This window comes from Thermobia domestica, chromosome 6 (assembly GCF_964235325.1).
Source record: "Thermobia domestica chromosome 6, izTheDome1.hap1.1, whole genome shotgun sequence".
Lineage (NCBI taxonomy): Eukaryota > Metazoa > Arthropoda > Insecta > Zygentoma > Lepismatidae > Thermobia > Thermobia domestica.
This window is the reverse complement of record NC_137459.1, coordinates 55068880-55095631: the sequence shown is the minus strand read 5'-3', so window position 1 is coordinate 55095631 and position 26752 is coordinate 55068880. Positions and strand designations below refer to the sequence as shown.

The window sequence follows — 26752 nt, the reverse complement described above, 5'->3', positions numbered from 1 at the left end:
CCGGATATGTTGGCCGATATGCCCTCTACCCTTGTGTACGAACGACGAACAAACAACGTAAAATCACTTATTTGGAATGTAAGGGCCATGAAATGCGTAAATCCGATGAAATCTTGATTTCGTTCATTTTTCTTTCTTTCTCTCTTCAAGGATCAAAACCCTTTTCTCTCTCTTACCGTCGCTCAAAATAAATTTAAGAAAAAAAAAAAATATATTAAAAATATGAAACAAGCAAAATTTTTAGCTTAACATCCCATAGTTACTTCCTTATGCAAGTAAATGGTAATTAAATACTTGACGAAATGCAGAGGAATTTGAAGGAAACAAAAAACAAATATGATGTTACCTACTTCAAAATTTCATGCCTAGGGACAGAATCAGACCCACTTCATCACAAAAGAAGTGATCTAACATGAAGCACCATAACTGCGACTCACAACTGAAGATACATATATATAAATAACTTACCACCCAGCAAGCCTGGCCTCTCTATTTTCTTATTTCCATCTGTATCCAGTTTCTTTGGCTTCCTAATGGCATTTGGATCACTTTTTTCAATTTTTCCCCTATTTTGTACATATTTCAGGGCTTTTTGCTATAAAAGAAAAATATATATGTATGTAAATCACACCTACTCTCCAACAGATGAACCTATTATCATCAATGTTTAACATTACAACAGGTCTGATATTTTCAGTGGAAGAAAGGCATGTACCAAGTTTAATCAAAATCGAATAAGTTTTACAAGAATTATCGTGAACAGGTAGATGGACAGACATACACATGCCAATCGACTCGACCGGTAGAAGCTTCGTTAACGCCTTGCTTCAATGAGACGTGGATCTACAGCTAAACGTGAGATCCAGATCACATGTGCTTCCACCTGAGATCGAACCCAAGAACACGTGCAACACTTCTGAAAAAAAAATGTTCACATCCACGTGTGAGCCTTTAACTATTGGATTTTCCGGTTTATATGTCAGACCTTTTCACAAACAAGTTTTAATTAATAAATAGCACAGTATACACGAATAACAGAAAACTATGATTTTAACCAACGGGGCTGTTTTTTTTATTAAAAAAAAAAAAAATAAACAATGAATACACAGATGCACATTAAATGGAGATTATTAACGCCCCCAGTCGCACTGTAATAATGCTTCCCGTGAGATCAGTGAAGTCAAGCAGTGCGGGATCTGAATCAGAAGAAAGATGAGTGTGCGTTCGCCTTACCAGATAGTGTTCGTATTGGAGCGTCAACCCAGCGTCGTATGGACAACTGGGGAGTTATTTAAAAGAAAGAAGTAGCGAACTACGCTCTAAAAAGGCAGGGGAGTCGATGTACTGACCACACATCACCCCAAAGCTATGAGTACTACAAGTCGGCTGATAGGCCCGGGCTTCCTGAGGACCGTTTTGTTTTAAGTTTATATTAAGTGCTGATTTGATTTTGACAATTTTCAGATGGTAAAGTGGCATTCCATGTACGTTAATAACGTTCGGTAAAGGGAAAACAACGAATTTGTTACGTTTCTGTTGAGTTTAGCGACACTTTTCAATGTCAAGACTATATGATAATATGGATCTATAGTCTATAATGGGTCAATCCATCTGAAGTGGTCCAAAAATGGTGAAAATGATTGCTCGATCATCTCCGAAAATTATAAAAATTCGAGTGTGACGAACCGTGTGTATGCGAAAGTCAATAACGTCATTCACGTTTTCGTATGTACAAGTGTTCCTAAATGGTGGCCATCTTTGTTGTCGATGGAGTGCCAATTTTTGCATTTGCAAGCGTTTACGAAAATTACAGTTGCTCAGGACGTACGAATCAGACGAACATCAAACAAAAACAAATGTTTACAGGAGAGACTGAGGTACACGGAGAATATAAATTTTCGCGTCTAAATGAATATGCAGGGTTGCAAAATAATACATGAAATCAACAGAAAAACTACAGAAAATTACACTTTTAAAGGGGCTGTAAAAGTTTTGTGCTGAACACTATTACATGTAAAGATTATGTAGAAATATCCACAGCTATGATACTACTGGTACCGTGGATTTATGGGGCTCCGAAAGTTTAAGTTTGTGATTTTGATGTCATTTTTGGGGTGTAATATCTCAGGAGGACCAAGTGCTAAAAGGTTCTGCTTATGCCACAAAGTAATTCTATATGTGAATAAACTATTGCAAAAAAAATCATGACTGATATTACATGGAGAAAAAAGTGAGGACATGGTAAAAATGATAAGAAAGCACTTGCGTGACGATGGTCGTAGCCCAGAAAAATATAAAGGTTTGGGTTATGTTTCATGCTAGATCTCAAAACTATGCATGGTGCAGCGGTTATGCCCGCTTTTGTTTGTGTTCAGTTGTGCAAAAGCTTGCGAGTGGCGTTTGTCCCATCTTTCTAACTCCACGCTCATTGTCACGTTTATATGGTGAGGAGGTTACCTCCCTCTTGCACCCACGACATCCATCGTCGAACTGAACCCCGGTATTAAGGCACTTAATGTATCAGCAAGGTGACATTGAAATCCAATCCCAGTTACGGAAGTTAACATGTTCAAAAGGTTGCGTTATATCTATCCTAACTATTTATAAAACTACATGAACTGACATAAAATAAAGGGGTACTTCCGTTTGACGTGGAAAGTTGAAATTTATCATGATTGTAGCTTTGAAGTACTAACCCACAGGAAAATTGCCAAAGTTAATATTTCTAATTTTTAAGGGGTCTAAAGGGGGTATGAAGAAATTCTCTATGTTATTTAAATGAGCTCTTTTTTGGACTCATAATCTCATATTTTAGGTACTTGGAATTGGAATAAAAACTTGAAATTCGATATGCTTGTACGTTTCCATTAGCGTTACTTGAGTAAATCACCAAAAATAAAAAAAGTTCAACCGTAGAGAGATTTTATGAGGAACTGAAAAGTCTTCCCAATGTTATTTATATGGAACATCTTCTACACTCCAAAATGTTTAGGCACTTCCGGCAGGACTAGAATGATGAAATTTGGCATGATTGTAGACTTCCGGAACTAACCAACAGGAAAATTGCCAAAAGTGAATATTTTTAGTTTTTAAGGTATCTATTCGTGGGATGAAGTAATTCCCATGTTATTTAAACGGGTCTTTTCTTGTGACACAAAATCTTATCTTCTAGATAGTTGAAATACGAGAAGAAACTTGAAATTTGGTAAAATTGTAGGTTTTAAAGGTTCGAGGCCGTAGGCCGAGCAAACGTAGGGGTCTAGGGGCAGAGTCCCCAGCTAGCAAAGGACTAGTCTATACTATATAACGCAACTTTATGAACATATTAACTTCTGTAGCTGTGATTGGATTTCAATGACACTTTGCTGATACATTAAATCTCTTAATACTGCGGTCCAGTTCGACTATGTGTGTCATGGGAGCAAGGGGGAGCTAACCCCTTTACCATATAGACGTGGAAATGATCATGGAGCTAGAAAGGTGGAACAAACGCCACTCGCAAGCTTTTGCACAACTGAACACAAACAAAAGCGGGCCTAATTTCTGCACAATGCATAGTTTCTGAGATCTAGCATGAAACATATCCAAACATTTGTATTTTTCTGGGCTACGACCATCGTCACAAACGTGCTTTCTTATCATTTTTACTATGTCCTCACTTTTTTTTATCCATGTAATATCAGTCATGATTTTTTTTTTTTTTTTTTTTTTTTTTTTTTTTTTTTTTTTTTTTTTTTTTGCAATAGTTTATTCACATACAGAATTACTTTGTGGCCAAAGCAGCAATTTTTAGCACTTGGTCCTCCTGAGATATTACGCCCCAAAAATGGCATCAAAATCACAAACTTCAACTTTCGGACCCCCATAAATCTACGGTGCCAGCAGTATCATAGCTGTGGATATTTCTGCAGACTCTTTGAATGCAATGGTATGCAGCACAACACTTATGAACCCCCCACTTTATGCCACTCCAAAACACAGCCCTTTTAAAAATGTAATTTTCTGTAGTTTTTCTGGTGATTTCATATATTGGTTTACAACCCTTCATATTTATTTAGACGCAACAATTTATATTCTCCGTGTACCTCAGTCTCTCCCGTAAACATTCGTTTCTGTTTGGTGTTCGTCTGATTTGTAAGTCCAGAGCAACTGTAATTTTCATAAACGCTTGCAAATGCAAAAATTGGCACTCCACCGACAACAAAGATGGCCACCATTTAGGAACACTTGTACATACGACAACGTGAATGATGTTATTGACCTTCTCATACACAAGGGACATCACACTCAATTTTTTGTAATTTTCGGAGATGGTCGAGCAACCATTTTATGGCCACTTCGTATGGACTGACCCTAATGTGGAATTTCAACACGTGCTTCCACCGGGAATCGAATGCACCAAAGATGAATAACTAACCATTTAACCACAAGAATGCTCCAAACAATCATGACATCAATATATACTTCTACAATGTAAAGGAACATACAGAAAATATTTCTTTCTCCTCGCATAAGGACTTACCTTAGCCACATCTGGTCTAGTTGCCTTGGTTATACCAAAATCAAGATTTAAAGATCCTTGTGGGCTCGACAGTACAGGAACTGTATCCAATAACTCACTGGGAATCATCTTGTTTACATTCAACGTTCGCTCAATGCGTTTTTGGCTAGTGTTTTGCTGAGTCATAGCCTGGTCGTATCTTGTTGGCTTGGTTTTAATAAAATCAAACTTTAAAGGTCCCTCTGGGTTTGACAGTGCAGGGGCTGTATCCGATACAGCACTGGGAATTTTCTTGCTTACGTTCGATGTTTTTTCAATGTGTCTATGGCTAGATTTATGCTCAATTGACTGGTCTTGTCTTATTGGCTTCAATGAATCAATGTCAAAACTTCCATCCGGAGCAGACAGTACAGGAACTGTATCCAGTACAGCACTGGGAATCATCCTGCTTACGTTTAATTTTGTATTAATGCGTTGTTGGCTAGACTTTTGCTCGGTTTTAGCCTGATGTGGTCTTGTTGGATTGCTGATATCAGCACCCAAACTTAAACGTCGCTCTGAATGTTTTCTATTGAGTACTGGCTCTGAATCTGCACACGGAACCATCCCGCTTACGTTTAATTTTGTATTAATGCGTTGTTGGCTAGACTTTTGCTCGGCCTTAGCCTGGTCTAGTATTGTTGGATTGCTGATATCAGCATCCGAACTTAAACGTCGCTCTGGACGTCCTCTATTCAGTACCGGTACTGAATCTGTACTCGATATCCTCCTGCTTACGTCAGGTGTTTGATGACTAGATTTCTGCTCGTACGCACTTGAACTTTTGACATTGCTCAAGGTTGAATCCGTACTTCGAGTATTTGTGAAGAACTTAGCCATTTTAGCAGAGCTACTTTGAAGCAACTCGCTGCTTGTTACTGTAGAGGAAAGTGACTTTCTTTTTATCCCACGAACTTCACAAGCGGCTTCTGGAGTTCGTCTAAAAATGAAAACATAACAATGTATACAGACAAGCACATTAACACATAAAGTACATAACACTATTGTTAAATACAAGACTGTATTAATAAAAATGCGATAAGTACTTAATAGATTTTGTATATAAATCACCGTGTAACTTGGAAGTTTCTTTTACATACATACATATATATATATTTGTGCATTACCGGCAACTATGGCCTTAAGGCTGTGACGTATGAGGTATTACGTCCCTCAGCGAACACATCATCCAGGAAAGGGGGAAGGAAGCGGCTTGGGACATGCATGTTAGGAACCATCCCGGTATTTGCCTGGTGTGAAAATCTTACTCAGGATGGCTGATCTGAGAAAGGTGTTAGACTTTTTCGATCAAGTGTCCTCACTGGGAGTTGAACGCAGGACCGCTCGCAACAAAAGCGAAAGCGTTAGCGACTACGCTACGCGAAACTACGTAGCTTAGAAGTAATTAGTGAAAAAAAATTAGAAGTAATTAGTGATAAAGTGGCATCTTCATTACAATCTATATTAAAGGTATTGAGTTATGTATAAGTATGTTGTAGTTCAACTATAGCACACAATTTTGAAACTACAACATGTGTAATATCTTTTAAAGGAGAAACTGAACAGCAAAAATAATAATGATCTTCCACGCAAGTAGAGAAACAAAACGTATTCTAAATATTGTAACTTAAGATGAATGAAACAAATTCTTGAGAAGTTTATGTCCATAGTTCCCCATAGGGTTTCCTTTAAAGGACTCTGTAATAAAGATAAGGTACTTTTTTTCTGAAGTAATAGGAAAGTGACAACACTGACTTCATTTAGATACTAATTTAGTCAGGAGAATTTGAATTATTATATTGTTTCAGAGTCCGTTTGAATTACATAGTTCGTTAATGTATTCTGACTTCGGAATCTATATATTAATATGCTAAGTTTATATGTTTGTCTCCAAAGAAAAGTTTATATGTTTGTTTCCAATTCTTTCAAAAATGAAATCTTGAAAACCACAAGTGCTAGAAACGTGCAGTTTTCGCGGGTCGATTCCAAATTTTGTGAAAATCGTCCAGTTCTAATTGAATATTTAAAAAACATGGCCGTTATTTCTTTACTACATTTTTTAGGGGTACAATAAAAGTAAAGAAATTTTTAAAAGGCACCATACCCTATGAGTTATACATCCCAACACATTTGTATACTGGTGTTGTATATCTCTCAAGCGTTTGTTTCATCGTCAAATGATGAAAAACGAAGGATAACCATTTCTACGTCTAACAGTAAGATGGAGATTTACTGTTTCTGGTGTTTTGCCCAATGAACACCATATATCACTGACATTATCATTAATTGTATATGTAATGTATTTGCTTATTACATACTACATGCAAGAAGAAAGAAAACACTGATCATACATGACCGTGTAGGCTCAAATCTTGCAAATGGTGCGATATATTGAGGAAATAATCGAAAGAAACCTTTCCTCTATGGTACCCCTTGACGATTTTTATCAAGATGTCCTTCACTTCTGTCTGTAAAGAGATATGTACAGATGTTGTGAGGAATGACAAGGAGATTCGTGCTCATATGTGAATGATGCGCTGTGTAGAGAGCACAGGTTCAGCTACGTAATGAAACCATGAACTAAGAATTAAAATCATAATTTTCATTCATAAAAGTCATAATGCCAATTCGGTAGGTGAAAATGGAACGAAGTTTTTTGTAATATCTTAACTTTTTGACACGTGCATAGTATTATTTAAAAAAAAACAACAACATAAGAACAACATTTGTAATCAAGAAGTCGTTAGAAGCAGAAGCAAAATATCAAGAATCACCTGTAGTCAAATAACAATGTTATTCAGTAGTAATTAACAATTTGGATAAGATCACGAAAAAGATTAAAGCAAACCTTAGGGTAAATTAAAGTTCAAAAATACTTATCTTTACATCATTAGATAACAACATTTTTTAGAAAATGTAATTAGGACTGACTTTCCTAAGATTTTGTAAATTTTTATATTGGCTTTTGGCAAAGCAAAAAGGAAAAATGATTAAGGCAAACAAGGACAATAGTCCATATAAAATGACAAAGTTTGACTAAAAGATCATTCTGGACTCTGCCATTTTGGATCCTGCACCAAGCATCGAAATGAAAATTTCTTTAATAAACTACAAATATAGAAAAAGACCACTGTGTGGTCAAACCTAAGCAGGATCTGCAATAAGGTAAAGTACGACTACAGAGAACTTTAACTATTTGAATGTGGCATGATATTAGGAGGTCTCTGAAAGTGACAGGCAAAAATTCGAATATTTAAGTATTCAGCTTATTTCTGTTATAATTGGTTTAGCATTGAGTGAATCTAAAAATTATCTGTTATACAGTTAAGCTAACATACTATGTCTGGTTTTGAACTCAACACTTCAGAATGTTCACAGATGAATAATTAAATTGTTACAGAAGGTATCCACTATACTACCGTTGTAAGTCAATTGTTACATTAATAAAATATTGTCATTTATGATAAAAGACTGCAACCATTCGTTTAATTTCACTCTCTAATTTGATTTAAGAATTCACTGTTCCTTTAGTTATTGATTTGATACAATTTTAATTTGATCTTTATTTCTTTAATATTTTCAATTCTTTGGAGGCATGGTTCGGCTAGTCTATATATTAAAATGCTAGGTTTATATGTTTGTCACCAATCTTTTCCACAATGGGATCTCGAAAACCACAAGTGCTAGAAACAAACCGTTTTCACTGGTCGATTCCAAATTTTGTGTAGATTGCCCAGTTCTCATGCAAATTTTCAAAAACCGTGTCGTTATTGTTTTATTCAACATTTTAGGGGCCGTTTTGAGCCCAAAAGATTAACATTGTTGCATTCCGAAACTACGGTGTTAGGCAACCAGTAGAGAAGTTACGTATAGTGGTTGACGGACATTGCAGGCGCATTGCTTAAATCTGAATGGCAAAATCTATTGCATGCTGGCAACTTCAAAGGCCTCAAGAGACGCAATGAGGCGTACTCGGACGGATACATATTTATTTAGAAAAATATTTCAACTTGATATTATGTTACTTCTACAAATTTGCTACAAACTCACTCCAACATGTATACATAGCAATTCACTTCTTTTGTGAGTTTCCTATCCTTTACTTGTGTAAGTAAGGAGACATGCACAATGGGAAGGAAATTTATGGTCATAACAAAACGATGCGCTGACTAGACAGCGCACTTTCAGCTAGTCAGCAAATAAAATTTTAAAGATTACAAATAAAAATTAAAAATTCTTAAATTTTGATATAAATGTCTTTCACTTAGTATGTTTTAGATGTTATTCGTTGAAAGTTAGTTTAAACCCAATAATCAATATTCTTTTTTGTACCTTGAGAAAAAAAATCTCCTTCGGTTTTCTCTTTATTAGGACTAGTATCCATAAAGTCTAAGTTCTTTTCTTTTTCTTTAAAAAAAATTAAAAAAGGAAAATAAACTACATTTTTGTTCCACTCCCTCAAAACAAATAAAATAAATAAATAAACAGGAAATTCAACAGTTACACTATTCTCATCACACAACTCTTTTTTTTCTTCTTTGGTGTGTAATTAATTTAAAATAAATCAAATCTTCCTTATTTTAAAAATTACTTTTCCTGATAATTTTAACCAGTTAAAGTTTCAGTAATTCAGCTCAACGAAAAGGCTTACGAAATACTCTATGTACCTGAATTCATGTTACTCTAAATCATACCACACACATGGATTTCACTTACCAATTCGACTTTCCAAAGTTAGAGGAGGCACAAATAATAAAAATGCGTAAGTTTTAAAACAAAACAAGACTAAGAACATTGAGTTTAACAAACAGCACTATTATATTTAGTATAGTTTGTCATACAGTGTACCGCATCAGCAATGTACTCACGTTTATTTGGTTGATCGTTGGGAGTATAGCGTCCCGTTCAGCATCAAAGCTATATGGTATGTGGACATATAGCTTAACGGGGATCCGAACAACATGAACTCCCACCAGGAATCGAAAATGGGACTCCCGCACCGAAACAGTGTAAGTTAACCATACACCCACGAAGGAGATCTACTTACATATAATATAGTATGTCCGTATACAAATACTATAATACACTTAAAAAAAGAGCTTCTTCCCTACCATTCCTCTAGTATTTTTTCAAATCTTCAGAATTAAGAACACATCATATGATAGTGCTGATATAAATTTAACGATATAGGTTCAGCGTTGTTTAAAAAATGTACATAATTACCCAAAATCTCAATTTAAAAAATAAAAATATTTTATTAAGGATGCTATTCTATTATGTTCTGTAATTAAGATCCAGCTATCTAAATATTATTGGACTATTTGATTTACACATTAGACCGCACAGTCTTTTTGAGTTATGCAGGTTCAATACGCACAAATACACAATCATGCATACATCAATATACTGTCATAACAATAACAATATATATAACAGCATAACAATATATATATGCCAGTATATTGTTGTATGCATGATTGTGTATTTGTGCGTATTGAACCTGCATAACTCAGAAAGACTGTGCGTATATTATATAATGTGTAATATTATATAATATTATATATTACACATTATAGTTATCCTCCCTCTCATGGCTTTATGATTAGTTTACGCGTTTTCCGCGTGGGAAATCCGGGTTCGATTCACGGAAGAAGCTCATGTGGTTTACACCCCACGTTAAAACTGTAGGTCCACGTCTCATATAGCCTCGCTGCTGAACAGGACGCTAAACTCTAATGTCTCCATCCAATATTATAATTATCATTACTGCTCCCTTCCTACCCCTCACACATACATACACATAGTGATATCTTAACCAACAATACCCAAATCTTCAATCCAGTTAACATGTTCTAACTACTTACTGTGAGACAGGAAACTTCGTCTTTGATGGTGCTTCAGTTGTATTACAGTTTGGCGTATTTGATGGTACAGCGACACATTTTAGTTTCGGTGCCGAAGGAAAGCGAGAGTCACTCATTGATGCATAGCTAAAGCTATTGGACAATGTTTTCACTTGATTTTCCTCCTTTTTCAGGTCTCGGTGGCCATGACCATATGATGGTTGAGCTGTGAAACATTTACCGCCATAGAAGAGCTGGTAATAATAAAATAAATAAATTAAGGACGTATTCAGACGCATTTTTAAATGCATACATGGACATTAGTTTTAATCACGTCAGCAATGAAACAACTTTCATATTTCATAGGTTATATGTACGCCTCAACTTGTCACAAATTCAAGCGACGACGTCTATAAGAAAGCAAATGGTAGAAGAAAGCTCTTATTTAAGGTATTGTTACTCATGGAGCTTACGTACTTTCGGTTAAAATCCACTTATTTAATGAACTAGATACTACTTTGAAAAACAAGGCATAAGAAAATAGAAAAAATAATTACATAAAGCGGACCAGCATAAAAATATACAATAATTACATGACAAAATTAAGTTTTATCAGTTACACAAGTATTACTTTAGTACAATTAGATATAGTAGGCTCTCTTTGATCCGGCATTCAACGGTTCAGCACATTCTATAATACGGCACCGATCAAACCGCTTGCATTTTTATTCTCCCTCGGTGGATTCGGGCATTTGTTGATCTTCACCGGCAGGTAACACCACTGCGCTGTACACAGTTTTAGTTCGCTGAGTATTTATCGTGACCATTAGTTTACATTACAGTACAGTGTTTCCTGTTTTCTGGTGGGTCATATATCACGTTAGCACAATATTACAACTATGTAAAATGTCTTCAACGCCCAGCATGAGTTCTTCAAGAGTTAATAAAACTAATAAGGTAAGCATGTGACTCTCACCATATAGCAAAAACTAGAAATAATTAATCGTTTTGAAAAGGCGAAAACAGAAACTTCATAATGCATGATTTTAATATGATTCTTTGACAATTTATCACATTAAGAAATAACGAAATACGTTGTTCAGTAAAATATTTATATTGCCTGTACATCTTCATAATGTGTATAAGCAAATAAAATGCATATGTTAATCGTGTATTTTTGTCTAGAGTGATTTACTTTTGGTATTCGTTAAAACTATATTGACGTTCGATAACACTGTGTTACAGGGGTTTTCTTTCCTGGAAGTTACTGATTGTAGCCGTATTTTGTGCCCTGATCTTAAAACCATACGTCGTTCATTTGTATCAACCTCCATTTTCCCAAAATTGGGGAAAAAGGGATTTTTAATAATAAATTTTCCCTTCTCGAGTTGGCAACACTTTCTGCTGTATAGCTGCAACACTGTATAAAAGTCTTTATCACTGGAATTCTGGTTCATTGTTTTGACTTCCTTACTTGTGATTTTGCGGGGGTTATACACTGGAAATATACAGCTCTTATTGTAGACAGCTGAACTTGGACAAAGATAAAAGTGTGTTGCTAGACATTACTCTTAGATTTTTCTTCTAAAAAGTACTTGTGTGAGTATTGTGTGCAGTGAGTCATACCGAGAAATTGCTTGAATAACCCTAAAAGATTCTGTTAGATCTGGGAAAGTGACTGTTAAGTCCAATATTACACGGATAATAACGCTTGAGAAAAACGCTTATGAATTGTACTTTGGGTGCAAAGTCGGGGATCAGGATAAAAAATGGGCTCAACAATGTGAGTTGTAAATGTTGTGCAGTGAATCTTCTGGGGTGGTTGAATGAAACACATAAAGCATTGCCATTTTTCTTTCCAATGCTGTGGCGTGAGCCGAAAGACCACACGTCAGATTGTCATTTTTGTTTAACAAACGTAAGTGGAATAACCTCAAAAACCAATAAGTCAATCATATACAGAAATTTACCTTCCGCTATTCGACCTCTTCCTTACAGCAATGAGTTACCTGTGCCTGTTTCACCAAGAAAATGGTCGCTGGATGATTCTGATGAATGTGCTACTTTCGAAGATCGTGATTCCAAAATTGAAGAAGAGAAAGATCCTATTTATACTGAAAAATCGTCGGAGGCGCAATTAATATATCAAAGTAATTTAAATGATCTTGTTAGGAATTTGCACTTGTGTAAGTCCCAGGCTGACTTCAATACTACAAGAGTGGAACATTTTAGAGAAGAAGACAAATATAACTACGTACCGCTTTCGTGGATGTGGTCTAGTGAAGTTTATCGACTCTCACGAAAGTTTGGTGTTCTGTACAGAGGTTTGCAAACTAATGTCAACATTGAACGTTGATTATATGAATAATTGTCGGTTATTCATTGATTCTTCCAAATTAAGTCTAAAAGCCGTATTATTACACAACGGAAATAGCCACCCTGCTATTCCGGTTGCTTATGCTGTAGGTGTGAAAGAAGCATGCGGAAATATGGAGCTTTTACTTGAGAAACTCGAGTACGCGGAACATCCATGGCACATTTGTGGTGATTTCAAAGTTCTCGGCCTGCTTTACGGGATGCAATCGGGGTATACGAAATATTGTTGTCTTTTGTGCGAATGGGACAACAGGGCAAAAGATCAACACAACAACGTAAAACAATGGCCTGCAAGGAAGTTTTTGACTCCCGGACAGAAAAATGTTAGTTACGAACCTCTTATCGAACAGCAGAATGTGCACTTACTGCCATTACACATAAAGTTAGAACTAATGAAGATTTTCGTCAAGGCTCTGGATAAAGAGACTGTTGGCTTCCGTTACCTGAAGGCACTATTTCGCCGCATCACAAATGCAAAGCTTATGGAAGGGATATTCGTTGGACCAGAAATAAGAAAAATGATGAAAGATCCTCAATTCAACGAAACCCTGAGCGAAACCGCGAGAGAAGAGCTTGGGTAACACTGAAGATTGTGGTAAATTCTTTTCTGGGACACAGAAAATCTGAACAATATGCCCAAATTGTTGAAGAACTGATACTAAGTTTTAAAGAAATGGCTTGCAATATGTCTTTGACACTTCATTTCCTGCACTTGGACTTCTTTCCCGAGAACCCAAGGGCCGCGGTGGCTCAGTTGTAGAGCGTTCACCTCTGGTGCTTAGGGTCCCGGGTGCGATCCCAGCCCCCGCCAAGTGAACTTTGTGGTGGACAAACACCATGTGCGTGGGTTTTCTCGGGGTTCTCCCGTTTCCTCCCACTTTCTTCATTCCACCATTTCATTCATTTCTCATAATCACCGTCTCCTTTAACCTAACCGGCATAACCGTGGGACGTAAAACTCAAAGATTTCATTTCATTTTTTCCCGAGAACTTAGGTGCAGTATCAGATGAACACGGTGAAAGATTTCATCAAACAACTCATGTACGGGAAGAAAGATACTCGGGGAAATGTGAGGGGGTTTCTATTCTGGCTGACTACTGTTAGACCGTGCGAAGAGAACATAAGGTGCATACAAAGGAAATACCCATAAGAACGTAAATCAGCTTCGCTAAATTTACTAGTACAGGAACGAAAGAATTATTCCGTCCAAGGAACACGAGAGGGAAAATGTATCCAAGCCTGTTCAGGTGATTTACTTTCACTGAAATACCCACTGTTGTGTTGTCTAAGGCAGATGACTGTTTGTTTCAAGCAACATACTGTTTGCTGGAAAACAATATTTTTTTCAAGACGAAGCTTCGTACTTTCAGATACTGATGGGAAACAATCATTGAATTTATTTTTGTGGAAACAGGGAAGCAAAAGAATTCGTTGCTTTATTACTTGTTACAATTAATTTATATATAAAAACTAGCCTTTGGCTCCCCCCAGACCCCCGCATTTGCTCGGCCTACGGCCTCGCATCTCTTAGGTATCAGCCTTTGCATCAACAGCGAATTTCGTGCATTTTCTCTTTAATTACATTTCCTGAATTTGGCATCGCTGGGGGCTTCGTCCCCTGACCCTCACGTTTACTCGGCCTACGGCCCCCCACCTCTTAAATCCACAATTCTACTAAATTTCAAGTTTTTTTTTTTTTTCTATTTCAACTATCTAAAAGATAAGATTTTATATTCCAAGAAAACGCCCATTTAAATAACATGGAAATTGCTTCATCCCCCCTTTAGACCCCTTAAAAACTAAAAATATTCACTTTTGGCAATTTTCTTGTAGGTTAGTCCCGGAAGGCTACAAACATGCGAAATTTCATCATTCTAATCCTGCTGGAAGTGCCTAAACATTTTGGGGTGTAGAAGACGTAAGATATTTATGGTAAAGATTTTTCAGTTCCCCATAAAACTACTCTACAGTTGGAAATTATTATTTTTAACGACTTACTTAGTTAACGCTAACAAAAACGTATAAGGATACAGAATTTCAAGTTTTTATTCCAATTCCAAGTACCTAAAATATGAGATTATAGGTCCAAAAAAAAAAAAAAAAAAAAAAAAAAAGGGCCATTTAAATAACATGAGGAATTTCTTCATCTCCCCTTAAGACCCCCTAAAAATTAAAAATATTCACTTTTGGCAATTTTTCTGTCGGTTAGTCTCGGAAAACTACAATCATGCCAAATTTCAACTTTCCACGTCAACCGGAAGTAACCCTTTAATTTATGTCAGCTCATGTAGTTTTACATATAGTTAAGGTATTGATTCCACTTAGAAGCAAATTCTATTCGTGTCCAAGGTGTGACCAGTGGAAAGTGATTTTGCAAGAATAACAGACTGCATTATTGGTTTAATAAAGTGAAATAAAATGGAATCTTTAACACCTTACAAATATGCCCTGAAGGCTAAAGGAGACCGGTGATAAATGTTCCAACTGGCAAAAAACTGGAATAAGAAGGTGGAAAGAAAGAGAAGTCTTAGAAAATCCACGTGTACGATGGAGTTCACCACAAATTTTATGGTATGGCATGGCCTAGAATCGAACAAATCACCCTTAGAACCTGAGATGAGAGCTTTATCATTGACTCAATACAGTAGTCAAGACGTAAACTTCATAATTTCCCCTAGTGTTGCCCACGAGATGAGATTTGAGGCTATATCATCTCGAAAAGTACTGTATCGTGAAAATGCAGTTTCGTCTCGAAAAGGAATATCTGTCCCTATTGGACGTGTTCTATATTGTCTCGTCACGTCGACAACACTAATTTTTGCACACAATAACAGATATTTACAACACGGTGTGTGAATACACTATGAAGTCAAAAATTTAAAAGTAAAAAAGAAAAAAACTTTCTTTTTATTTCAACCAGTTTTGTTCAAAACTAGCAATATTAGTTTCAAGATACAAAATCTTCATCCGTAGAATGAAAAAGCATGTAAAGTTGTTGTTTTCTTTGCTAAATAAGTATCACACAATCCCCTTCGTTGTTCTATTGGAATTAAAAACAAAAAAAAATTGATGCATTAGAACACTGTTTAGGTTTCCATATGCTCAACGCCATAGGACATATACACATATGTCATTTTGTTCTCTTCGAGGAATCAGTTTTCTTTCTTCAACGTGAAGGTAAGCAAAAGTCTCAAGACCATCTATTCAATCTTAAGGCAAACATCACACAGCAAACTAGAGACTTTCGACATGTGCTTATAAAACTTTGTAAACAGGGTTGGAGACTTTTTTTCATATAATTTCGGCGAAAGAATATTTTCTTTCGCTTCTGTACTTGAAATGTGTATAATACGGTTACCGAAGTTGACCAATGCCTTGCAGTCTTTTCGGACTCCTATTGCAGACGAAGAAACAGAGATCGGGATGGTAATGAAGCCAGCATCCCTACCAGAAGTGTACCACGTCTAAAAAAAAGACTGAAAATGCTGCCAGAGTATCAGTCTGCCGAAGTAAAAAAAATATTGACAAAGGAGCGTATCCAGTTTCTGAAATGAAGCTTTTTCCTCTCCGGCAAACTTTGTTCCTGCATATTTACAAGTATATCTTTTCTTCCTTTCCTTCAGGTGCTTCAAGAAACCAGTTTGCCATACTCCTTTACAGCTATAGATAATCTGACTGTCACAGAGAAACTCAAAAGGCACTGGGTTGGATCAGTGATATATTATCTCGAGTAAATAGTCAAGAGGTGAGTCAATTGTCTTAAGGCTGTTCATGCTAGTTCTTAAGACAAAATTGAGTACATTGTCCAAACGATGGTCTCTTACTGAAAAAAGGCAAGCCACCTCATCATTTTTTAATCTTACGGATAAGGTTCAGAGAACAAAGGACTAAATCATAATGTATTCTCTTCAGCCTGATAACTAGGAAAATAATGTATAAACAAGTAAATATCATTGGTAGGACAAAATTTTCGTGGATAATGGTGCAATTCGGACATTTGCTTAGTGTGGCCATTGAAAATTGAAATGTATTCAAAATGAACCAATATTTTCTAATCTCAAATCACTAGACACACAAGCAGTATATTTTTCCATCCTTAAGACATTATTGTATATTTTACCTGACTTTTTCCGAGAACTTTCTTCATCAATGCTTCTTTCTTTGGCTTTAAATTGGACGACTTGAAAGTCTTCTTGTATTCGGACTGCACATGAAACACACAATACTGGGACTCACTTCGATTGACTACGTTCGAGCAAGGCTTACCATCGTTACGTCTATAATGTAAAAAACATAGAAAGTATAAGTTTTTAAGAACTTTACTTACATTCTCTACTATACTACAGCTCTAATGCTAATGTGTAATTTGTTGATATTAAAGAAAACAAAACGTTCACTGCCGAAACAAACACCATGTATTCTATCTTATATCAAGCCAGTAGGTGACGATGATGTTCACCAACTTTATTTACAAATAGAAGTCGCCGTTCTTCGCACGGGGAGAATAAGGTTTAACGAATACCACATTTATACCCTCAGTTATCCCTACCCAATAATCTAGTTGCTAGCACGTGTGCCTTTGGTGCATGTGGTCCCGTGTTCGATTCCGGATGGGAAAGCATTGGAAATTAACGTCAAAACCACTTACTTTAACTAATCATCCGGCTCTTTTATCCTAAACGGCTTAACCGTGCGATGTTGAAAAAGAAAAAACTCTGCTCTTATATACTCTGCTGAAAAGAAACGTTAAAATCCAATCTATTAGTTTACGAGATATAAAATGGAATATAAACAATATTATCTATACCAGTGATGGCTAAATATCGGTCCTATAACAATGGGAAAAAAATGTATGACTTGTTCCTGTTTTTAACTCCTTGCTTAACAGGAAGAGTGTAGATCGCTTCTCATAATATAGTTGCTTCAGTTTTAACTGTGAGAATGTTTTGGAGTTCATTTCGTTACCAAGCTCATTATGGAAGGAAAGGCCATTAGTACCGGTCAAAGTTTTAGAAAAATGCAAGTTTCATAGAGTTAGTTTCAAATGTTCGTAACTTATGCTCTAATGGTCCAGACAGACGAAACAAGAAGCAAGATACAAAGAATATAACAAAGATTCGGAAAATTAATGACTTAGTGAACGGTCTCCTCAAGGGAGAGAAAAGAAAAATTGAAAATGTTTCCAAGTATGGTTCTTATTTTGTTCTATTTCAGTGCCGTACAAACTGGACTCACTCATCAACGCTCAGGCTACACTACTATATCTGGAAACGTGAAATTTTGACAGAAAGTTCTTTAGTTACAAATGCAAGGAATACGATAAAATTTTCTGGAAAATACGTATCCAAAGGATCTTAAAAAAAAAACAGTAGAGTATCTCATGAATACTTGAAGTTATGGAGACGAAATTCGGCATACATAAACTTCTCATTAAAAATAACTGAACACGGCTTTCAGTGTTTTCGGAGATTCAGCTTCTAATGGGGGAAAGAACGAATATTTCCACAATATTCAGGTTTCCAGATTTACACTTATTAAACCTTATTCTATCCGTACTAAGAACGGCCAACTCTGTTACTTCTATATATTTTTTAATATGATGCATAAATTTACGAAGATAAAAGATAGTCAACAAAGAAACCACACTAACTACACTTACCTCGCCTTACAGATTCCATAATCCATCGATTTACCGACAATCAACAAATTTTGGGACGAGTTAACTGACAAATGGCACTGATTTTTGGCCGCACTGAAAGAAAAATTAGTATTTGTAATAATAATAATAAAAATAAAAAATAAAAAGAACCCTAAATGTAAAGATCTCACATCTACAGCAATAAACACACACAATAACTTAGAATCTATAGTAATACCTTTAAAGGTTAATGATGTACAATATCTAATTTTCCTAGAACTTCTAGAACTCTTTTATGTTAGAAATCATGATATATTGTTCACCTCAATATCTTTTCTCAACTATCTTCCTTTTCTGTACGCAAATGTTCTTTAATTCGTAAAATGCACAACCACATGTATACACGTAAAAAAATAATAATAATAAAATACAGACTTGAGTTGATTTTAACATTTTTTCAGCAGCGAGGCTATATGAGACGAGACCTACTGATTAACGAGGAATCCGAACCACATGAGCTCCCGCCGGGAATCGAACCCGAGTCTCCCACGCCAAAGGCGCGTACGCTAACCGCTTAGCCACGAAGGAGCTCACATTGAATACATAATATATAACAGAATGATCTTACTAATTCGCATGTTAAAAATTCTTTCCTTGGTTCAGATCTCGATGCTATGCTGAGTAAGCGCTTCCTGTAACTTTGCTAAACACAAAAACAAGAACTCTTTTAAACCAAGAAAAACGGCAAATTCATATGACAGAATATCTTGTCCCGTACATCACAGAATAATGAAAGTAAAATGGACGTAATGTCTAGCCTAAAGAAAACGATTATAATTCTCTATCTCGAAGTCAAAGGGGCGTAAGTGACATACATAATTTTATAGGATAGGCAATGAGAGGATATTTTGTTATTCGGTCATTGAAGAATTCATTACAAATTATACTTTGTACCTTGCAAACGATTATTTTGATGCTAAATCTGTAATAAACTTCAAAGATCACAACTATGTCAATTTATTACATCAAACTTGCAAATTTTCCACTCACATTCGTGTAAGTTTCTGTCATCAATTACTTACATATATATATATATATATATATATATATATATATATATATATATATAAAGAGATAAAAAGGGCAAAAAAGAGTACTCTGAAAATTTAGAGACGGATACCGTATTCGCTCACCACCGACGCACTACGAATAACATAATTGATTTGAGGAACTAGCTGAACCTACCTCTCTACACACAGCGCATCATTCACATACGAGCATGAATCTCTTTGTCATTCCTCACATCTGTACATGTCCGTTTACAGATAAAAGTGAAAGACCTCTTAATAAAAATCGGCAAAGGTTATCATAAAGAGGAGATTTTTTCGATTATATTTTCAATATCTCGCACCGTTTGCAAGATTTGAGCCTAGTTCTGGTTGGAGTTTCTAATTCATGTAATCAAGTGTTTTCTTTCTTCTTGCATGCAGTATGTAATCAGCAAAAACGGTGTTTATTCGGCAAAACACTCCAAACAATACAGATTCATCTTAGCCTGGAGAAATGGTTATTCGTTTTTCATTATCATTTGGCCATTAAACAAATAGCTGTGAGATATAAAATCCCTGTACACAACTATGTTGTGTTGTAATGTATAACGCATAGGATATGATGATTCACTTTTTAAAATTTCAACACTTCCAGTGTACCTATAAAAAATGTAATAAAGAAATAACTGTCACGTTTTTTAAATATTCAATTAGAACTGGACAATCTAAACAAAATTTGGAATCAACCAGCGAAAACGGTACGTTTCTATCTCTTGTAATTTTCGAGATCTCATTGTCGAAAGGATTGGAGACAAACACATAAAAATCGACACATTAGCGAAGAAGACAGTAACTTCATTCACTTATGTTGTGGGTCCAGGTAAATGGCAACGTTGCATTTTCATTTAACATTGGGCGCAGAAAGAGTGTACAGCCCAAACGGCTCGTCTGATTTAAAAAATTCCTTCACTTTAGCTTGAAAGCATCATATTTTGAGACGGTTTCCCCTGTTACATTTTGCTGTAACTCGGATAGTAACTGAGTTACCCTATGTCATGGGACTTTTGAGACACCTTGTATACTTAGGTCTGTTAGGAATGAGGAATAAAGAAAAGAACACACTTAGAACTTCAATTAACAGTATCAATTCGAAGTATGCCAATAACCAAGGACGATTTATGTTGGGATGAGCAGGAGAGGGTACTGTACATGATCGGGGAACGTTAAACTTCTTTTTTTAAAAAAGGCATTATATTTTGTGTTCGAAAGGATAAAATTATGGCGGGAGACGTTAAGCGGACATAGACTAATTTTCTTTAAAAAGAAGGAAGCAAAAACTACCAAGCAGAGATTCTACCACTAAGAACTGAGCCTACTTTTTCTCAACAAAACTAAATAACACAAGTGTTTAGTAAGGCATTATCTCAATTACCATTGCACGAAACATTAGTGGATTTTAATTTGAATCATACAGCTCTTCATGCCTTTCGAGTTTACACAGAGGACACGATGGTTCAATGGTACAGCGCTCACCTCTAGTGTGAATATTCTGACTCAGCTCCAGGTCTTTTAAGGTTGTAATGGACAGCATAGTGTACGGCTGATCTTCCTTCTTTCCCACTTTCTCCATCATTATTTACTTACATTTATCATCCATTTTCATTAGCATGCAGAGTACACGCGTAGGACTGTAAATCAAAGTTTCATTTTCATTTCGAGCCTACACTGTTTGGAAAAATGTTGTTTTATATTATGATTATTTTCGATCTCAAATAAATTACCTGTCTTTCATGATTCTGGGATGAATCAAACAAATAACTGTTCCTATTTCAGTCTTCCAACAATTATTATAAGCCTCTCCAAATACAAACAAGGTGTATAGATTTTGGCACTCAACCATATCACAGATTTTCCAAACAGCAAAATGATTACCCTGTATCAAAACAATAAAAAAATGTTAGTTTTACATGTTAATAACTGAAAACCACAAAAAAAAAAAAAAAAAAAAAAACTTAAAATCATATAAATAAATGTTATGAGAGTTAACTGGAAAACGATGCCTCCATGACCAAAACATATTTGTTTTCATAGTATGTATATTACATAAACTATAAATTAGTGTGTCCTCCATCCACGGAAGTACTCACTTTGCACTACTGTGCTGGCGGTTTTAGGTTCAATCCATGGTGAATATACAGGGTGGTCCATTTTCGGTTTCTCTATTTTATGTTGAAATAAAACACAGAGTTTCATAGACACGTGAATGTAACGCCTATCAATAATTACAACATTCAGTTAGATTATTAGGTAAGGTGTTAGTTTTTGAACATTACATCATCTAAGTGTCCTCCACCCTTCTGAATGCAACGGGTCAGAACGTTTACAGAAGTTAGCCATTACTCTGTGTAAGAGATCTGGAGTGATGGCAGATATTTCCTCCTGAATCCTGTGTTTCAGTTCCTCCAGTGTATGCAACCGATGTCTAAACACTCTGTCCTTTAAATGCCCCCACAAGAGAAAGTCAGGGGCAGGCAAGTCCGGGGATCTGGGAGGCCATGGAATATCCCCAAATCTGGATATCACTTTTCCAGGAAACATGGCTTGGCAACACTGCACTCGCATTCTTTTATATGACTTTGAAAATTCCTGCACCACCCTCATTTTGCATGGGTGAAACTTCAAATCATTTCGCAACATTCGACCAACACTGCTCCGAAAAAGGTTCAATGTAAGAAAATGTCGTGCTGAATGTTTTGGATTGGCAAGAATTGCCTCCCGCACTCGTGCGATGTTTTCAGGTGTACGAACTGTTTTCTTACGTGTGTGTATTTTGTCACCCACATTACTACTAGTGCGCCACTGTGACACCCACCTGCGTATGGATTTTCCAGACGGAACCTTTTCTCGTCACCAAACTCATGTCTGAATGCTTGCTGTACGAGAAAAATGGACTCCTGCTTTATAAATTGTTCCACACAAAACACACGCTGCTGTACCGGCCAACGCTCCATTGTCAACTGAATCCAAGGCCACCTGCTAGCGTCTGACAGGCATCTCACTCTCCCCTCCCCCATTTCTCGGCGGTGTTGCCAACTCACAACTAGGTAACCGAAATTGGACCGCCCCTGTATTTTCCTCAGATATAAATCCGAGTAATAGTTCGGGAATCATTTTAAATGGTAGGTCCCGTCTCATATAGCCTCGGTTGAAAACACACATAAAATTTCAATAAATCAAATTAATAAAACCTTTCCACACTGTCTGCACCTGAAGCCACATACTTTCACATACGCCGAAGTGAGAAAAAGGTGCCGATCTTTCACTGCTTAATCTTCATTTTTTTTAATTGTTTAGTTTTGTTTGTTTCCAGGGGATCATTGCCTTTCGTAGTCTTTACCCGGTTTATTCGTTCGCCATAAAAATAATTGGCATAAGACATTTTTTTTTCTTTTTTCGAGTACAATCTCGCATATTTTCCAACCCAGAAATTTCGGTTCTTGTGTAGTATTGCTCTAAATATTTACGCTATATAATGATTAAAACTGATAAAATTATGATAGTGTTCTTTTCGAAACGTTAAAGAAAGGAAATTTTTATTTAAAGAGCCCATCGCAGACGTTTTGGAGCTAGGTGTTTACAAGAGCAAAAAGTAACAGGCAAGTCGATTCAATATTTGATTTCTAGACGAACGAAGGCTAACGATTCCAGAGATTAAAGTTTTCGGAAAATGTTTGATTCTAAAGTAGAATAAATAGGTGGATGAAGACTAATTACACAATGCAGAAATTCACCATCAGAACACGTCACCAAATATACAAGACATTTCAAAATTATCTGAACAATTTTAGGTCGTTATATACATCCTATCAACTGTCAAAACAAGATGTAATTTCATACAACTGTAATGTGATTGTTCAAGATGATTTACGGTAATGTTAACACAAAGTTAGAAGATCACAAACGATCGATGTGAGTTCCCTCCATTACTTGACACACGTCAACCTAGTTATATAATTCCAGTAAAAACAGGTTTCAACATTTCCTCATCTACAGTATGCACCGCAGAGCATATGGGAGCTTCTATTATGCAAATCTTTCAGAAGTGGTGCTTTACAGTTACTATTCTTGACATATTCTCAAAGAAAAAAACGATATGCAGAAAGATTCGGTGACCACGGAGGTCAGCGTAGAAGAAGCTCCTCACTTTTAATTGAACGTCCAATCCATGCTGTGGCTGGACATCATGCTGATAGCGGCATAAATCTTCAGAAGTTGACAAATCAAGTCAGGATCTGTGACATAAGCCACGTAGTAAGCATGTGGGGAATGTTTCACTAATTATGATACTATCTGGAAAGAAGTACGGACTATATACTTTTGATGTACCGTAGAAACGCTGCAAAAATCACCGAAGTATGTACATTTTCAACAACTCAGTCACCCCAAATACAAAAATTTTGCTTGTTCAGCACTAGCGAAAGTGTAACCTGATTACTAGAGCCCGGAATTAATGGCAAAACAAAAAGCCCAAAATGACTGGCAAAACTCCAAAAATGGCAAAATTTTCCGAAATAAAAATTCAAAAATGGCAAAATGAAACAAACAAACAAGAGTTTTTCGGAAAATACATACTAAAATATTAAGAAAAAACTATAATAGCCTATAGTTGGTTTATTGATCAAATAAAATATATGGATTCTAAGAAATAAAGTAGCTATAATTTAAAATTTCTGGAAACCTGCAAACTGCGCAACCCGTAGGGCACAACATCTAACGATCCATTCATCATTCCTTAGTAGTAACAATGAACAAATAGACCCAAATTCATAATCACACTTTATTCACACAGTTCTGTTAGTTCCGAAAACATTTAAAGTGCAAGAAAAATTAAAATGAAGTTGTTTTACACTACACTAGAAGTTTATTTTCACATAAGAAAGTTATTTCAAATTTTTGTTTTCTGAAATTATCAACTTTTAAGATTTTCATATGAAAGACCTTGTCTCTTGTCAGAAAGAATTCGTATTAAATATGAAAATGATTTTTCCACATCTCCAGATGTCATTGGAACATAATAGAAACAAGTAATTTGGCAAGGATTCATGTCGATGTCAACAGTTACATCAACGTTACCTTCCATAACACTAGCAATGTTCTTCAGTTTTTCCAACGTTGGAAATGAAATGAAATGAAATTTTGAGTTTTACATCCCACGGTTATGCCGGTTAGGCTAAAGGAGACGGTGATAATGAGTAATGAATGAAACGGTGGAATGAAGAAAGTGGGAGGAAACTGGAGAACCCCGAGAAAACCCACGCACACGGTGTTTGTCCACCACAAAGTTCACTTGGCGGGAGCAGGGTTTGAACCCGAAACCCCTAGCACCAGAGGTGAACGCTCTACCACTGAGCCACTGCGGCCCCCCATTTCCAACGTTGGAATAGCACTACTTACAACACGATCACAATTTCGTTCTGTGTGTGTGCCCTTGTCACTAGGTATAGTACTCAACTCAGATCATTGACAGCAGGATTGATGGCTTTCAGAAAACTAGATAAAGTCTGATCTTTTCTTCAAGCTTCGTAATAGCGTCTGCCAACTTTGCAAAATGTGTTGCAATGAAAGTTAGGTTCTTTTCCAAGGTATTCTTCTTGAGCAAACTTTCAGCAATCTTAATTGAAGATACATCGTCCTCATCAAAGGTATCTATAGTACTTTTGATAAATTTGAGGTTCTTAGCATACTAGAGAACAGCTGTAATCCATGTATCCCATCTTGTTAAGACGAGCTGTGGTGGGAGCGGAAGTTCAGGATCCCTGGAGATCTTAATGGATTCCAGCGTTACAACCCCTGTGGCTATCAAGTTTTCAATTCGTTGAAGGCCCTGAAGGGCGTGAGTTTCATGTACATGATTTGACTGTGGTACAAGCCATATGGTCTGAGTGGAGAGCACTGACTACAGGAGTGAGAGGGTATTTGGCTGTTCTGGGAAGTGGATTGGGTTAACGCATCGGCACGCTATGCCAGAGATCCCGGTCCAGTCAATCATTTTTCCACTTTTTGTATGTTATTGAATTGGCATCTACAAGGGATTGTGATGTGTAAAAACAAGTTTAATTTGGTTGTTTCCTCCTTTCATTAATATATGAAATCACAACCGTTTAAAGGTGTTCTTAATATATGGACACTTCACTGTCCAAGCACAGCAGCTTAAGATGTGGTACAAGCCGTGTGGTCTGAGTGGAGAGCACCGGAGTGAGAGAGTATTTGGCTATTCTGGGAAGCGGATTGGGTTAACGCATCGGCACGGTATGCCAGAGATCCCGAACCACTCAATCACTTTTTTCACTTTTTATATGTTAATGACCCATTTATCCGTTTATTATTATTTTAACCCACACGTTTTCAAAAGTTACTTATTATTAAACTCTTGGTTTATTACCTAAAGGTACTAACTCATCCACATTATTGTTTACGCAATTTAAAAATACCAGTTTGCGTTTGTATTATGTAGAGAACGTAGGCCTCCCTTGTTCTACTCAATAGCTTTTCAAGAGATATTTTGAAGTAACAACAATTGTTTAGAGCATCACTTCTTACACATCCTTCATTTCATATCAACATTTTACATTTTGCGCTGGGACCCCAACAGAACGAACAAAATACTGACTCTGTTGTAAATTAAAATTTGAAAAACAGAAACGAAAGTAGAAGAAAGAGACATAACCCGTTCTTACAACCTAAATAAGAACAATGAAAACCGTACTACATGTTTGAAAACTTTTAAATAAATAACTGTAATTACTTACTGCTTGTGATGTCCTCGTTGGCAATTTTATGACTATTACGGCAAATGTAATTTGCTTTGTAGTATCACTATTAAGATTTATCTTGGAGAGGCGGACAACTTCATCCCACCCAATATTCTGGACAAGTCGGGTCCTAGGTATTTTTGCATCCCTGTTAAATAAAATATTAATAATAAATATATAAATAGCATGCGTATAAAGTAAATACATAAAATAAAATAATAATAATGTCAAACAAAACACACAACAAATAACCTCCAGATACAAGTGCTATTTCAGACCAGTAAGAGAATTTGACGGATACTAATGAAATAAAATATACAATAAGGTCCATTCAAATTTAACATCAAATTATATAGCTAGACAAAAAAGTGGGAATACTACGGTATATGATATACAAATAAATAAATAAAAATAAAATACAATGGTAGTTCATTAAAGGAGCAGTTCAACTTATAAATGCATTTTTTTTACAAATTATTTCCATTTGTAGAGT

The 26752-nt window shown here is 36.0% G+C and overlaps 1 protein-coding gene across 2 annotated transcripts in view; it reads right to left on the bottom strand.

Moving 5' to 3' along the window:
• Mcm10 (minichromosome maintenance 10 homolog) overlaps positions 1-26752 on the bottom strand; it is a 65691-nt gene that overhangs the window by 16937 nt on the left and 22002 nt on the right. For both annotated transcript variants that reach the window (XM_081761679.1, XM_081761680.1), the window contains 7 exons: positions 26257-26407; positions 21229-21380; positions 18420-18512; positions 16881-17037; positions 10405-10637; positions 4523-5480; positions 469-595 (listed from right to left, as the gene is read on the bottom strand). In XM_081761679.1, coding sequence (XP_081617805.1) covers positions 469-595; positions 4523-5480; positions 10405-10637; positions 16881-17037; positions 18420-18512; positions 21229-21380; positions 26257-26407 — 1871 coding nt within the window. The remainder of the gene's footprint in view (positions 1-468; positions 596-4522; positions 5481-10404; positions 10638-16880; positions 17038-18419; positions 18513-21228; positions 21381-26256; positions 26408-26752) is intronic.